The sequence below is a fragment of the Mytilus edulis genome, chromosome 4 (genome assembly GCF_963676685.1).
Source record: "Mytilus edulis chromosome 4, xbMytEdul2.2, whole genome shotgun sequence".
Taxonomy (NCBI): Eukaryota; Metazoa; Mollusca; class Bivalvia; order Mytilida; family Mytilidae; genus Mytilus; species Mytilus edulis.
In genome coordinates, this window is record NC_092347.1 from 8,523,770 (window position 1) to 8,540,858 (window position 17,089).

Sequence of the window (17,089 nt, forward strand, 5' to 3'; positions counted from 1 at the left end):
GACCGATTTTGTACTGTGATTGTACAATCCAAGATGGCGGTATACCATGAATCTACCTTAAGTGTTTAAAAAGTGGTCAAAATCTTTCGTCAGATGAACCTGAAATTTGAGGCCAAAATCGGTCCTTACCGGACCTACTCCTTTGTAATTGACTAAACGATAGAAAAATAAACATTTAGACAGAAATTATAAACTCAATTATACTAACATAAACTACATTTTCTTTTGATTGTATCTCATATCTGTTTAATATAGATGAACAGGTCTGATTGGTCGACATGTGTGTGCCTTTTAGACACTACTAAATCCATCTGCGTGTTCCCCTATCAATAAGCGATTGTTTCAGTAGAAATCATAAGTTAGCTTTTGGATATTCGTGACTTGATTCATTTGTTAGTAATGCCACTGTATTCTATATTACGTTGGCTAGCTTTCCTGGAATGTGCTTTCTTGGTTAGTTCTGCAGTTTTTTCTTCCAATGAAGAATCAGCGTTGGACAGTTATATTAATAATCTCATTGGATGTAAAGATATTCCTGGTAAGGCTTTATCATAACACTAAATTTAAAGAAATATAAAAATATTTAAAAAAAAAGATAAAGATCAAGAACAAGAAAAATATAACACATCTTTCAAGCAACCGAATGTTGTGATTTAATTTGACATTTTCAACTTTTAAGTTTACTAACATCGAAACTCAAAATGCATAATATTTTGTCTTCTTGTAATCCTCTTTTGTTTTTTCCAAAATTTTTAAAATAACATTGTTCCAAGTTTCAATAAATGCTTAAATAATTATAAGTAAAATTAGGATAAAGAATTACGTAAATAAAGGCAACAGTAGTATACCGCTGTTCAAAACTCATAAATCCATGGACAAAAAACAAAATCGGGGTAACAAACTAAAACCGAGGGAAACGCATTAAATATAAGAGGAGAACAACGACATAACACCGCAACGTAACACACACAGAAACGGACCAAGCATCAGACAAAACACCACGAGAATAACAAATATAACATGAAAACCAAATACATGAATTTGGGATAGACAAGTACCGTGCCACGTCTTATCTCAATTTCTCAAAAATAAGAGAAAAAACAAACGACTCAACGTTAAAATGCAACACACAATAATAGAACAATGGCCATCTTCCTGACTTGGTACATGACACTTTTAAAGGGGAATAAAAGTGGTGGGTTGAACCTGGTTTTGTGGCATGCCAAACCTCGCACTTTAATGGCAAAGTTAAATATAACATTGCAATGACAACATAATATTACAGGACTACAATACAAATTAATAGAACATATTAGACAAAGAAAAACATGATTAGCAGATAACAAAAAGCATCAGGTTTAAAATTCAATACGCCAAAAACGCGCCTTGTCCACACAAGACTTACAAGTGACGCCCAGATATAAAAGATCGAAAGTGAAAAAAGTTCAAAGTTGTACAACACTGAAGATCAAAAGTTGAAAAGGTTTCGCCAAATACGGCATTGTTTTTATGCCCGGGATAAGAACATTCTTATTATATAGAACAATTCATGCTATTGCAAACAGTAAATTTTATCAAATGAATATGAAAGAGACATTTATTTGAAAAAATAGCATACGAAAGAATTATGATTATTGATATGATTGAATAATGTTGACTGTTCGTTAGTTTATATGACATCTTCGTGTTCAGAATATTCAAAAAGTATACAACAAATGCTCAAGTTGTTAGCAGCATTTATAATTATCCCTTATAAATATTCACCCGTATGTTGTAGGGATTATTTAACCCTTCAGCAGTGAAAGGTTTATTTTCATAATCTAATCAGTTTTGTCTGAAAAAAAGTAAAATCACAAAAATACTGAACTCCGAGGAAAAATTGAAACGGAAAGCCCCTATTCAAATGGCAAAACTAAACGACAAAACACATCAAACGAATGGACAATAACTGTCATATTCTTCAATGGCAGTGGCTAATAGTCAAAAATGTCTATCAATCCGGCAAGCCGGACAAATAGCAATTTTACGGTTTTTCGCTATTTGTCCGGCCAAATGTATAATGATGAAGATATAACATCGTGTTTTGAAGGTTTTGAATGAAGCACGGGTTGTTTTAAAATATATTGTCTAACCTCGTTTTATGAAAAAAAAGCTCATTCTTATATAAAAAAAAAAACATACATTTGATTCAGATTTTTTTTATTCTAATATTCTAAAGGAACTTGGGTTTAGGGGGGGGCAAAAATGATTCTCTCTTTTGTTGTTCTGCCTATGAATTTCCTGTAAGGGAAATAGTCGAGCCAATCATTATTGGCTTCATCTATAATTTCAAAAGATCCTGAATTTATAGTTTCTGTGAAGTTTGCTTAAAGTAAGGTCCTCATATGATTATGCACCATTCTTCATTTAAATTGTTCGGCAATTTTTAATTCATATGAAATTTGAGAAGGACAGGCACGTGTTACCTGTACCCAAAAGGAGGATTGTGTTTTCGATAAAAATAATTTAGAAAAAAAAATGTATATTAGATACAACAAAAAAAGGGGGGATATCCAAACCCTGGTGTCTTATTCCAGTCCAGGCATATCAGTATGTTCATAGATTTCCGTTGTAGTATAACTAAAAAATAATGCATCCAAGCAAGTTTGATATAGTATTTTTTCCGAATGCGTTTTGCCTCCATAAGGTAAATGGGGGTAAATCATCAATTTTACTTTAATTTCAGGCTTATTTCTCACAGTAAACATGTAGACGCTATTGTTCTGGAATCACTCCTAAAGACATTTGTTTAAGGCAATCACATTCTCTCTGGTTTTCTCTATGACATCTTTAAATATGAATCACGATCTCCAATTCTCAACACGTCCATTGCATACGCGCGTGTGTTATCCGACACCGCGTGTGTTATCCGATACCTCATTCGGGACACTTTCCCACGTCACATGACACTTTTATTGATATTGAATATTTGCGCATCCGCAGACGGATGGCCGGACGAATAGACACTCCGTTCTTCAATTGTTGCAGGCATTTTCAAATGTACAAAATGGTGGATTGAACCTGGTTTTATAGCGTGAAATCAAATTCCGTTATTTTTACAACGATGCATGAACCAAACATATAATAGGTAAAACAATCAAAATATGATTACAGCAGTCATCACTGTCTTACCGGCAATGTCAAAACAAACAATAATTTACAAGAAAGTACAAAAAGCATCTATCAAATTAAAAAATCACAGTCATTGTTTCGCGTGTTTAGATGACTGTTCAAATTAGTGGTTCATAAAATTGAGAATGGAAATGGGGAATGTGTCAAAGAGACAGCAATCCGACCATAGAACAGACAACAGCCGAAGTCTACCACTGGGTCTTCAATGCAGCGAGGAGATCTCGCATGTTTGTTTTGAAAAGGAGCTTGTTTATACTTTGATTTCTTATCCATTTTTTTCTAGATGGATTCTCACCTCCCTAAATCAACCATCGTTGTGGTCTATAATGATATAAATAAGTCAATCGAGATATGTCTTAGCGTAAATTCAGAAAATATTGGACAAACTGCGACAGAGTTATAATCTAAAAAAGTATACGAATTAAACATGATTTTTCTCAATATTGAAAAATCTCCATAATAATTACTCGCAATAATTTCTGATTATCCTTGATATGTTCATATTTATAAATCAACTGTTTTCGAAATTTTTGAATTTATGAAATACTAAGGCTTTTCTATCTCAGGAATAGATTACCTTAGCTGTATTTGGAAAAACTTTAAACAACAGTTTTTGGTCCGCAATGCTCTCCAACTTTGTACTTTATTCGATCTTTTTAACTTTTTTGGATTAGAGCGTCACTGATGAGCCTTTGTAACGCGTATCTGTCGTAAATCCAATTTTTAATCCTGGTATCTATGATGAGTTTATTTAGACCCCGTTCATTTAGGACATTTTTATCGATTCTAACAAGAGCGGTTCAATTTAAAATCGGTTTAAGGGCTACTGTGAACGCTTTGAATCGATCTTCAATCGGTCTAAACTAAAACACCAAAAGTGTAGTTTGAATCGATCTAAAGTAAACCGATCTTACGTTAAATGTGAACGCAAAGATCGGTTTAAACTAGTACGATTGCATCGAAAATAACTTATGCGCATGCATACGGGCGGCAAAGCTATCTCAGAGGTTCGTTGTTTATCCCATATATTTCTCTGTTAAAAGACCTTTAAAACAAACTGAAAACATGTCTTCGCCGTAGCATATATTTGCGAAATACACAATGTTTACAGTTTTACGGGTAAAAAGGTTAGATCGATTGCGTTTTTAATTGTAGTGTGGACGCAGTGGTTCAGATTAGACCGATAGAGATCGTTATGATTTAAGATAAAGTGAACGCTAACTGGTTTTATTTAGATCGATTTAAATTAGATCGATAAAAAAGCTAGTGTGAACGGGGTCTAATTCTGAATTTACAGTATTCATGTCAAACTAACCACAACAATGATCGAACGCAAATGTTTGTTCTTCCCTCAACGGGATTAAAACTCCAGTATTAGAGACTGGTGGTAATACCGCCTGCACTGTGTTCAAAGCCTTTGGGTAATAACACAGTACAGGATATTAAGTGGCAAGGAGAGAGTTTACCTTGCAGATCAGCTGTTTTTGTCTATGGTAAAGGGTGATAATTTTACTTACAACACCGTAAGATCAAATTTGATTTTCTTATATACGTTAAAATATGTGATATACATTCTAAATGTTTTTGTTCTTCCCTTAGCAGGATCCTAACACCTGCATCTGCAACATCGTGGCAAGTCCGCCTGCACTGTGTCTAGCGATCTTAAAAATAGATAAATAAATATATGGGTCATTAAATGTCATTTTGGAATATTAAAACATATAGCAGCCATATTTACCTTGAAGCTTATTCTTAAGATTGGTCATTTCTTTGTAATCAGTGAGAGCTAACATTTAAGATAGATAATTAGTAGACATTTGTATTTTGCTTTCCGTGACGTGTTTTTTTAAAGAAATAGCAAACAATGTCATATAAATTCGATCAGTTCAGTTTTCTATTTAATTCTCTTTTTTGATATATAAATATAAACATTAACTTTAGATGAACTCGAGACCTCCCGAAGAATAAAACAGCTACTGTTCTGGTTAATTCTTTTATAGCTTCGTTGGAAATGGTCATGTTTAAGAACACATAACAAAATTTAGTGCACAGCCTGTTTTACACATCACAACAACACAAAATTGAATATGAAAGCCATTTTACTACTAAATTTAACTGTATTCAATCTGATTAAAATATTGATCTCTGACTACGTTATACTGCATATTCAATGTATTTTTAAAAACAATTGGAAGAACCTGATAAGATTTTTTGAAATCCATACCAAAAGCACTTACCTCACGATACATATACCAAATCTACATACTAATGCTTTTATAACACAATTCCAAGGTAATCAATTAAATAACATTTTGGGATGAAAGTGAGTTTTTTTTTGGGGGGGGGGTATGTTATCGTTACAATAAATAGCATATTTATCAAGGCATTTTGATTTGATATTATAAGAATAAACCTGAATAAACTGATAACTATTTCGTTTTATAAACCTTATGTTTACACATACATCGATATGATCTATTTTGTTTCAAGGACTTCACCAGCTGGCAATATATGTATACATTTTATAATTTCGTAAAAATGTACAGTAGAATATTTGTTAATTTTGTTATCCCTTTGAGATACCTCTGTCTTATTGTAAAATAAATATTTACAATAACGATGAATACTGGTTATTCTAGTTCTTAAGTTTATGATTGATATAGAATGCAATGTTGAGAATCAAAGTAAAACTTGATGAATGTGTTTCTCTTGAAGCACATGGTTAAAATAACCTTTATCAACAAACAACAGGTAGAGCCAGAAACGCTACTAGATATTATTTGAGCAGTTTGAACTGCTATGCTTATACGGTTCGTATCGTACGTGTACGAGTTAACCACGTCAAAATGATTGTCTTAGCTGATATAAGTAAAAAGACTACTATAGGAAAGTCCATACCATGAGAGAAGTGAGTGAAGATGACTTTTTTTACTCATTATCTGTACTTTCCTTTTCATATTTTGTTTTCTTTTGTCAAAATTAAATTCTATGGTACCACGGTGATAAATTTGTTGTCGTTTAATTTGTGTACACGAAAAATAATTTTTCATTCCATTGTTTAAGCAGTTTGCTGGCATACAGAAGCATTTTTATTTAGCTTTATTTATGTGGTATTTATCAATTGGTAATTGTGTTTTTAAAATTCTCCACATTGAACAATAATTCAATAGGAATTATGAAAACAATTTGAAACAATAAGTACTAAAATTCTAAATTTAAACAGATAACTCAAAATTATATAAAAACACGGGAATATTTGTGTTCGTTTGTTTTGAAATGAAATTTAAACCAAAATAATATTTGACGCTAAGTTTTATAAAGAATGATTATTTAAAAATAAACAAAATTTTTGAATGTATTCCGTTTGAAAACATTTTAAGGTAGATAACTGAATACTAAAATAGCTTAATTCTGGCATAAGTTTGACTGCTTGTTTGGAAACTGATCAGTTGTGTTTATTTATGCATGTATCTTAATAAGTAGTCATTATGAAGGAATATTGCGATGTAATAGAACGTAGTTATACTCTTTAAAAGAGAGGCGAAAGGTACCAGAGGGACAGTCAAACTTATAGATAGAAAATAAACTGACAACGCCTTAACTCAAAAAGAACAAGAATGTGTCCTCAGTACACGAATGCCCCACTCGCACTATCATTTTCTATGTTCAGTGGACCGTGAAATTGGGGTAAAATCTCTTATTTGGCATTAAAATTAGAAAGATCATATCATAGGGAACATGTGTACCAAGTTTGAAGTCGATTGGACTTCAACTTCATCAAAAACTACCTCGACCAAAAACTTTAACCTGAAGCGGGACAGACGGACGAACGAACGAACGAACGAACGCACAGACCAGAAAACATAATGCCCCTCTACTATCGTAGGTGGGGCATAAAAAGACAAACAGACAAATAATAGTAAACGTGACACAACATAGAAAACGAAAGACTTAGCAACACGAACCCCATCAAAAACTGGTTGTGTGTATTTTCTTAAAAACAAACCGAAGACACAATCTTTAGATTAGAGGTTTGGAGCTGGAAAATCTGATAACTATTTCGTTTTATAAACCTTATGTTTACACAAACATTGATAGGATCTATTTTGATTCGAGGACTTCACCAGCTGGCAATATATGTATACATTTTATAATTTCGTAAAATGCACAGTAGAATATTTGTTATTTTTTTTTTATCTCTTTGAGATACCTCTGTCTTATTGTAAAATAAATATTTACAATAACGATGAATACTGGTTATTCTAGTTCTTAAGTTTATGATTGATATAGAATGCAATGTTGAGAATCAAAGTAAAACTTGATGAATGTGTTTCTCTTGAAGCACATGGTTAAAATAATAAAAATAATAATAATAGTAAAAATTTCTATAGCGCCCTATATAACAATAAAATCACTCTAAGGCGCTTTACATATATACATGATAAAAATATATTAAGTTAACCACAAAACAAAATGAAATAAAAAAATGTTATGTTTAAAAGAACTAAAAACGTATATATGAAAGATATATGAACATAAATAATTATATTGATAGAAAAATAATAGAATTAAAATCAATAATAAATACAAATATAATTAAAACATAGAGAGCGAAAATATATTAAAAATTTAGCAGAAAGATTATAATAAATAATTGAAATGGTCATGAAAACTTTTGCTAGAATAAAAATTTTACGAAGAAAAAAAAAAAAAAAAAAAAAAAAAAAAAAAAAAAATCACAGCACATTTTCAAATAAAAGGAATAAGAATTAAGATAACAGCTTATTAAACGCAAGTCTGTAAAAATATGTCTTCAATTGTTTTTTAAAACACTGAACAGATTTAGAGTGACGAATTTGTACAGGTAGATTGTTCCAAAGGGTAGCGGCAGCACGATTAAATTGTCTTTCACCGTACGTTTTTGTTCGGACATGTGGCAGTTCGAGTCTAAGGCTGCCCTCTGATCGTAGTGCCCTAGTTATTTGGAGATGTAATAGTTCCTGTATATAGTCCGGGGCAGTTCCTTGCAGTGCCGTGTACGTATAGACAAGGATTTTGAACTTTGGCCGGAATTCAACAGGGAGCCAGTGCAGTCCAGCGAGAATAGGTGTAATGTGTTCTCTTTTCCTAGTTTTCGTAACAAGACGGGCTCCAGTGTTCTGAACTCTCTGTAACCTTTCAATTTGACACTTGTTAACGCCGAAGAGTAGACTATTTGCGTAGTCAAGTCTGGAAGTTACAAGGGAATTAACCAGAGTTTTACAAGCATCCGTAGAGATGAAATGTCGGATTCGTCCAATGTTGCACAGATGGTAATTACACGATTTTACGAAAATAACCTTTATCAACAAACAACAGGTAGAGCCAGAAACGCTACTAGATATTATTTGAGCAGTTTGAACTGCTATGCTTATACGGTTCGTATCGTACGTGTACGAGTTAACCACGTCAAAATGATTGTCTTAGCTGATATAAGTAAAAAGACTACTATAGGAAAGTCCATACCATGAGAGAAGTGAGTGAAGATGACTTTTTTTACTCATTATCTGTACTTTCCTTTTCATATTTTGTTTTCTTTTGTCAAAATTAAATTCTATGGTACCACGGTGTTAAATTTGTTGTCGTTTGTGTACACGAAAAATAATTTTTCATTCCATTGTTTAAGCAGTTTGCTGACATACAGAAGCATTTTTATTTAGCTTTATTTATGTGGTATTTATCAATTGGTAATTTTGTTTTTAAAATTCTCCACATTGAACAATAATTCAATAGGAATTATGAAAACAATTTGAAACAATAAGTACTAAAATTCTAAATTTAAACAGATAACTCAAAATTATATAAAAACACGGGAATATTTGTGTTCGTTTGTTTTGAAATGAAATTTAAAGCAAAATAATATTTGACGCTAAGTTTTATAAAGAATGATTATTTAAACATAAACAAAATTTTTGAATGTATTCCGTTTGAAAACATTTTAAGGTAGATAACTGAATACTAAAATAGCTTAATTCTTGCATAAGTTTGACTGCTTGTTTGGAAACTGATCAGTTGTGTTTATTTATGCATGTATCTTAATAAGTAGTCATTATGAAGAAATATTGCGATGTAATAGATCGTAGTTATACTCTTTAAAAGAGAGGCGAAAGATACCAGAGGGACAGTCAAACTTATAGATAGAAAATAAACTGACAACGCCTTAACTCAAAAAGAAAAAGACAAACAGACAAATAATAGTAAACATGACACAACATAGAAAACGAAAGACTTAGCAACACGAACCCCATCAAAAACTGGTTGTGTGTATTTTCTTAAAAAAAACCCGAAGACACAATCTTTAGATTAGAGGTTTGGAGCTGGAAAATCAGTAATTGGTAGGAGATCTCTTGATTATTGTTAATTAGCTAAGTTTCTTCTGTTATCTTTTGTATCATCGAACTCGAATTTTTAAAACTGTGTTATACACTGTGTATTATTTTGTCTTTGTTTAATCCAAATTATCAAGTTATATCGAGAGGATTGAGATCTCAAAAATATGTTGCTACCCTTTTGCATTAATTTTGTTCGCTTTTCCGAAACCTGTAGCCTTTGATAGACTCTGTGCGTTTTTTTTAAATTTTAGTTTATTTATATGTTTAAGTTAAGTTTGACGTCCATTGCGCTGAACTAGTAAACGTCATTGTTTATGGGCTAGCAGATGCCCGCTCTTGACGCGGAATTTTATTGCTGCGTTGAAGACCCATTGGTGAATATGGGCTGTTTTCTGTTCTTTTTTTGGATTGTTTTTCTCTTTGACACATTCTTCGTTACCATATTCAGCTCTATCATATTTGTCTCTGAATTATTAAAGTAAAAGACTATTATTATGTTGCAACGTATTTGTGTAATCTATTGGAAATTTAACTTTTTGTAATTCTTTTTTTCATTTCTCGCTTACATAGCAATACAAAGGCTTGATATGAAAGTTCGTCCAAAAGTCGTTAAAAAGTAGTACACATGCAAGGTACATATATATCGGCATTTGCACGTTTGGTATACTTTTTTTAAAGATTCAGTCAGATATAATATAAAACCACTCTTTATATAACTACTGTGCAGTTTGCTGGATAACTTAATTTAACTTTAATTAAATACAAGATTTTTTTTTAATTACTAATGCTAACTGATTAATATATAAATGTAATTAGTAGCTAAGTGGTTTAAAAAAGTAGCCGCTGTGGATTTGATAAACGAAATTCTGGTTTTACAGGCCTTGGATTAGCAGTTGTAAAAGATGATGATGTCTTTACCAAAGGATACGGATTGGCTGATAAAGAAAAACAAATAAAAGCAACAAGTTCAACAGTTTTTTGTGTGGGTTCAGTAACAAAATCGATGACAGCAATGCTTCTAGCTCGTTTGATATCTTCTGGCAAATACAGGTACATGTTTAAATGCTTAAATCAGCACCATTCTGAAAAAATCTGCGACAATTCAGTATTGAAATCAACGACTTTCGAAAAATAGATTCATGTTTCTATCTCTTTGTTGTTCGCTTATGTTATTATTATATTAATCTACAACACATTTACAAAATTTGCAATTATTTGTATTTGAGTCAATATAATTCTAAGGTTGACGCTATAAAACATGCTTCTGTGATAAAAATATCCAGTTTGAAATTGTTGATTTTTCAAAACCTGTATTTATACAACATGTTTCAAGCATAATAAATACACAACAAGCGTATGATCCAAAGTTAATATCGACACATCAGACCAAAGCCAATTAACTAATAAAACCTCAATGCGTTTACCTTAATAAACCACTTGATAAGAGAATTACAGGCGTGAGTAATGATAAGAGATATACAAATAAATATAAATTAACCTTGACCGCAGATAATTGATAGCTTTTACTGACCGCTCTTATAATAACAATCACAGACAATATAGTCCAGTCATTCTATGGTTATACCTCAAACTAATTGCAACAGAAATGTTTTTTGTGGAATTCGTGAGAAATATAACGTATAAGAAACATATCAAAAATCGAGAAAAATCGAAATAGGGGAAAGTCGTCAATTTTAGCCCTAAAAAAATCTGGATTTTACTTCAAATATTATGGAAAGATATGGCGCCCGTAGATTAAGAATGACGATATGGGAGACAACTCGTAATGGTCAACTGCAGACGACGCATCTAGGTTCCATCCTTTTCATTCTGGTAAGTTAATATAAAACTTATATATAAAAGTTTTATACGTATTTAACATTCTTAAGAGATAACGCTACCATGCAAGGTATTTTGGATGTTTTTAAAAGGCGTAGATACACGGGAAACGTCAAAATATAGTACGCGGCAGAAATGAGCTCATTTCGGTTTGCCGAGGTTTCTAAACCAGAAATCACATACAAAACAGCTCTGTTTTTTATATTTGGACTACAGTATAAACATTACATACATTAAATAGTCCCGTAATAAGGAAATTTTATTCTTATTGCCAGGAGTTCCTGACGAAAAAAAAAACTATGGAACGCCGATAGTGCCAAAAAAGTTACAATCGAACTAAATTAAATTCATGGAAAAATGAAGTTGTACCGATAATTAAATACAAAATTGATGCAGACAAATCGTGTTATGGAGCTACCATTTATTTTTTCTTGTTAGTATGGGGGCTAGGATGAAATAAAAAAAAAATATAGGGTGGACAGGAGATGAGACAACTTAAAAAAAATCAAATGATAAAAAATGAATATTTATTAATCAACTAAAAAAGGGAAATTAATATTCAACAAAAATACCATTATACAATTCAATTGAGAACAGATACTACATCGGAATAATGTATTGGTTATAAGTCAACATATATCTTTTTTAATATTGTATTCAAAACAAATCTTATATGATAAAAATAAAATGAAAGCAAAATCAAAATCATTGAATCTCATCTTAACAGTTTGATCTTCTTTTTTTTTAGGTAATGATGGATGCTTGTGTTTTTTGTCGGGTGTCTCTAACAAATGGTGAAGAAATAACACAACTAAGAGAAAAGGATGTAACACGGTTAATAGGACCAGCCAAACTAGAAATGATGCAATCGTCACAACTCCAGGACAAAAAGTTCATCAGAAATGTCGACGTGATTACATTAATGCCAACTCAATCAAGAAGGACATGCGAGAAAAGGATGTATCGATAACCGAGCCAACTCTTGACTTACGATCTTCTACTCCTGATTTTGAGTTCCAGAAGAACTGTTTATTTTGTGGATGTTTTGCAAAATTTTCAGAGAGCAAAAGGGGAATCGACGTGTTTCCTGTCAGGACTACAGATTTTTCTAACACCCTTAGAAACATCTGCAAAGAAAGAAATGATGAATGGTCCGAAATCGTTTTGAGGAGGCTCAACATTGCACCATCAGATTTGCACGCGGCAGACGCAATATACCACCAAACATGTAGTGTTAATTTTAGAACTGGTAAGCAAATCCCCGTCTCGAAGCAAGCAAACAAAGAGGTCAAACGAAAGACACCAGGACGACCAAAAGAAAATTCATCAGAGAAAGCTTTCCTGCAAATAGTTAGACAATTGGAAGAAACACAAGACGAACTTGCATCCGTAAGCGATCTTGTTCAGGCTATGGAAGACATTTGTGGAGATAAGGCGTATAGTGTGGTGCACATGAAAAAGAGACTGCAAACTTATTTTGGATCCGATATCATCATCACGGAAGTAAACGGAAAGCCGAATATAGTCACATTCAGGAGAACAGCATCATCTATACTGAACGAATTTTACAGAAGACCATCATCTAAGAGTCCAGAAGAGGAAAAACAATCGATGATAGAAACAGCAGCTAAGTTAATAAAGGCTGATATTATGAGTCTTAAAGATTCAAAAGCTGTGTATCCGTCTTCTGTTAGATTCGTTACAAACATTACTACGTGCATTATTTAGTCAAAACGACTCTTCTGTTAAAGTTGCATCTGTTGGTCAAGCTGTTATTCAGGCTTCCCGACCAAGAACACTTATTGCACCGCTACAAATTGCCCTCAGTGTACAAATGCACCATCACTTTGGATCAAGATTTTTATTGGACACTTTGAACACTCTTGGTTTCGCTTCTTCCTACACAGAGGTTCAACGATTTGAACTTAATGCTGCTGCTGCTGCTCATGACAGAACCAACACACAGTTTGGGAATGGCACTTTCGTTCAGTACATAGCTGATAACGTAGACCATAATCTGAGAACTTTAGATGGTCATGGAACATTTCATGGTATGGGCATGATTGCAGCTGTCACTCCAGGATTCAGACTTGACAAAGCTGTCCCTAGGCTGTCTCCCACACTAAAGGAAGTCTCTGACCTAGCAAAAATTAACATAGAATATTATAAAATGCAATCTAAACAATCATTACAGGCAGAGTTCGCAACCATGAATTATGAGCGAAATATGATCGATACAACGTGGAAGTTAGACCTTCTGTCAAAAGTATGCTGGCCTTTGACATGCAACCGACCCAGTTGGTCCGCAATTATGCACAAAGTGATGGACGGTGACTACCCAGGAAGATCATCTGTTGTTTTTTTGCCAATGATAGACATGAATCCTAGTGATCCCACATGTATAAATTCAACACTTAACTTCATAGGCAAGCACGCAAAGGCTCAACATTGTGTACCTATTTTGACATTTGATCAACCCCTCTATTGGAAGGCAATGAACATAATTAAAGATGAACCATTGAACAGTCCTTTAAAGTCAGTTATCTTGAGACTTGGAGGCTTTCATTTAGAAATGAGTTTTGTAGGCGGCATTGGTCACTTGATGGAAGGATCAGGAATCCCTGAGCTACTGGAAACAGTGTATGCACCAAATGCAGTAACTCATATGACTAGTGGAAAGGCTATTGCACGAGCAGTAAGGGCACATTTTTTGATAGATACAGCTCTCACGTCAATAATCTTGTCACACATATACGGCATACCACTTCCAGATGAAATCGAAAATGAGACTGGTACCAATGATATTAATCCAGCAAATTACATAAATACCGACAGTACCGATATTAACGCTGATGATCTTTCGGATGAATTGCATGAAGCAGATGCGATGTTGGATGAACTACTGAAAGGAGACATATCTGTCGAAAAATATACCATAATTACGAAAGTAGTTATTGTTGATATAAAGCCTGTAAACGTTCAGCAGGAAGTATTTCAAGATAACCAGTTGGATATTGTTGAAGTACTGAAAAAATATAAAACATGTTATAACATTTATTTTTATTATACAAATATTTGGGCTTAAGGCCAACACGTTATGTTACAGAAAACTTCCTTGGCGTCAGTGAATAAAAAGCGATGAATGTAGACTAACAGTCCACCAACTGACGCCAACATTATACTGAACTATCCGAGCACTGTGTGAATGCTTGAGGATATTTTTCTCTAGTATCATGTAATTCACTCAGTTTTGTCATATTATAAATTAAAAAAAAAACAAATTACATGCTACCTGCAGTTGACACAAAACACACAGTACGTACATAAAATGATAGTGTGTTCTCAGATAATTAAGGATAATTTGCCGCTAAAATACTGTGCCTGAGCTAGCCACATATCTTTGACAGATATGCGTCACCATAGAGGTATTTGCATACACGTGTGTGAACAACTTCCAGTATACTTGTCTCAGAGTCCTTATCAAGCCGTTCCCGATCGGTATAGCCTTAATTGATTTTCCACGTGGTAACGCATAAGAGTAAATCTTTGTGGGCATAGACCGACGTAAAATAGAGCACCAAGTTTATGAGACGGTTAAGAAAACACTGCCGTCTCTACCACAGACATGATAAATCTAGTAATAAAATGTATATCGTCCACCTCAAAGAATAATGATTTTAACAGAAGCCGAGTCGGACAGAACATGAAACATTTATATAAACATCAATTAAAAATTTCTAATATAAATATTCCAATAGTTTACTCATATATTCGAATTTTATTCTTTTTGGTTTTATCAACAAACATTGATTATTTACTGGACCCAATATAGAAGACACACATACACAAGAGTGGTTGGAATATTAGTTTGGAAACAAACTAATATACATTCGAATATACTTTTGTAAAGTGTGACATGGATGGAGAGTTGTCTTATTGGCACTTATGCCACCACTTCCTATATCAGTATATACACGTATAAATATCTTGCTAAATAAATTCAATAGTCAAGGGCTTGCGTTACTGATCATGGTTACCTTGATGGAGAATGGCTGCTGAGAATGAAGTTATTCAGCTACTGCTTCCAAATGTAAAAATGTAAAAATTAGAAACATCAACTCGCAATTCTTAAGTCATACGGACATTTATTTATACAAATTTGATTGGCTGTTATAGTATATCTATATTACAGATGACCACTGGTTATTTCAATAATCCCACCCTCTTTTCTTCGATTTTTAACTTGAGGAAAACGTTAGGTGCCAAAAATGAAACTTGATCTGTTTACCATTTCATAATGTCTGGGTATAACCATTATTTTAAATTCATTCATACTGTGACATCTTCAATTATTTTAGTGACTAATTGTATTTCCCCCAATTAATGAACTCCTTTGTATCAAAGATTATCAATTACAATCAATTCATCAAAATTATGAGCTCACTTTATTGTTTTCTCTTCAGGCTTCGCTGGACCACAAAGATAAAAGATGTATTAGGACCAGACTATACATTTATAGATGATTGTATTACAGACTCAGTTACTCTGGAAGATATTTTGTCTCATCGCACGGGATTGGGATCGGCGGACATTCTACTACAAGCCGGGATTCCAGAATATGTTACAAGAGAGCAAATGATGAAGTAAATATTTTTTATTCAAAGTGTACACATTTTGGAAGATAAATTACAGGGATAATGACAAAACAAAATAAAATCTTTGTATCAAAAATGTGATATTTCTAATTGTATTATATCAAATCAAACATTTAAACGTAAAAGAGTACATATCTATTTGCTGCATAATGAAAAAAGTAGAATCAATTTGCTGCCACAAACGAATGAATGTAGGCAGACATGATTTTACATCAGCAAATAACAATTTAAAAGACTTCTAACTATACTTATAGCATGCAGTTCGTTTGAGCTATATTTGGCTATTGGTTATTGTGTCGCTTGTACTTGGTTTTTGAGAGAAAAAAGGGGCTTTGAACAACTGCTTCGAATATTTATAAACAAAGTATTGTATATTTTACCTAAATAGTTGGATATTAATCTCAGAAATGAAATGGAAGTTGTTGGGACAAATCTTGTGCATTTTACTTAATGTAATAATGATCGTTGATGATGAAGTAGTCAAGAATTTGCCATTTGAACAAATTAACTTTGTTAGAACACATCTCTATGAATTTACTTCTTGTTTGACTTGATAACTACGCTGGATGTTGCTCTTGTTAATGTAGCTTACTTAATAAAGATATAATAAAATATGAAAGGTTTTTAACTTATAAAAATAAAAATATAATTAACTGACCTTTATTTCCTTTTCTCATATGCTTTTTCCTCCAGAAATTTTCTTTGCAATGCATTTTCTATTGCTATTTTTGTGCTTTTGTCCATCCATAGGCTATCGTTAGTTTAATTTGTCTTATGAATTTCCAGTGTACAGAATTTTTCTAAGACGTAGTTATAGTTACTAACGCATAACGTTTAAGAATAACTTTGTTTTTGTTTTACTTTTCCAAAACTATGTACATGACCCTGACATGTAGCGCCACCTAATTAATTCCCCTTGCGATTGTTGCTGACGTTTCCAAGGACTTGTTTTCCAACTGTTTGCATACTTTGAACGACAAATTTATTTCATATCTCTACCTGTGTGACGTTTACATTCTGACGTCAAACACGCAATTCTACACTGGAATCTGT

The 17,089-nt window shown here is 32.8% G+C and overlaps 1 protein-coding gene across 1 annotated transcript in view; it reads left to right on the forward strand.

Moving 5' to 3' along the window:
• Positions 1–317: 317 nt before the first annotated feature.
• Positions 318–17,089, forward strand: part of LOC139518862 (uncharacterized) — an 80,123-nt gene continuing 63,351 nt past the window's right edge. The window contains exons 1-3 of the mRNA XM_071310508.1: positions 318–538; positions 10,421–10,592; positions 15,845–16,024. Of these exons, the coding sequence (XP_071166609.1) occupies positions 400–538; positions 10,421–10,592; positions 15,845–16,024 (491 nt within the window). The 5' untranslated portion in view covers positions 318–399. The remainder of the gene's footprint in view (positions 539–10,420; positions 10,593–15,844; positions 16,025–17,089) is intronic.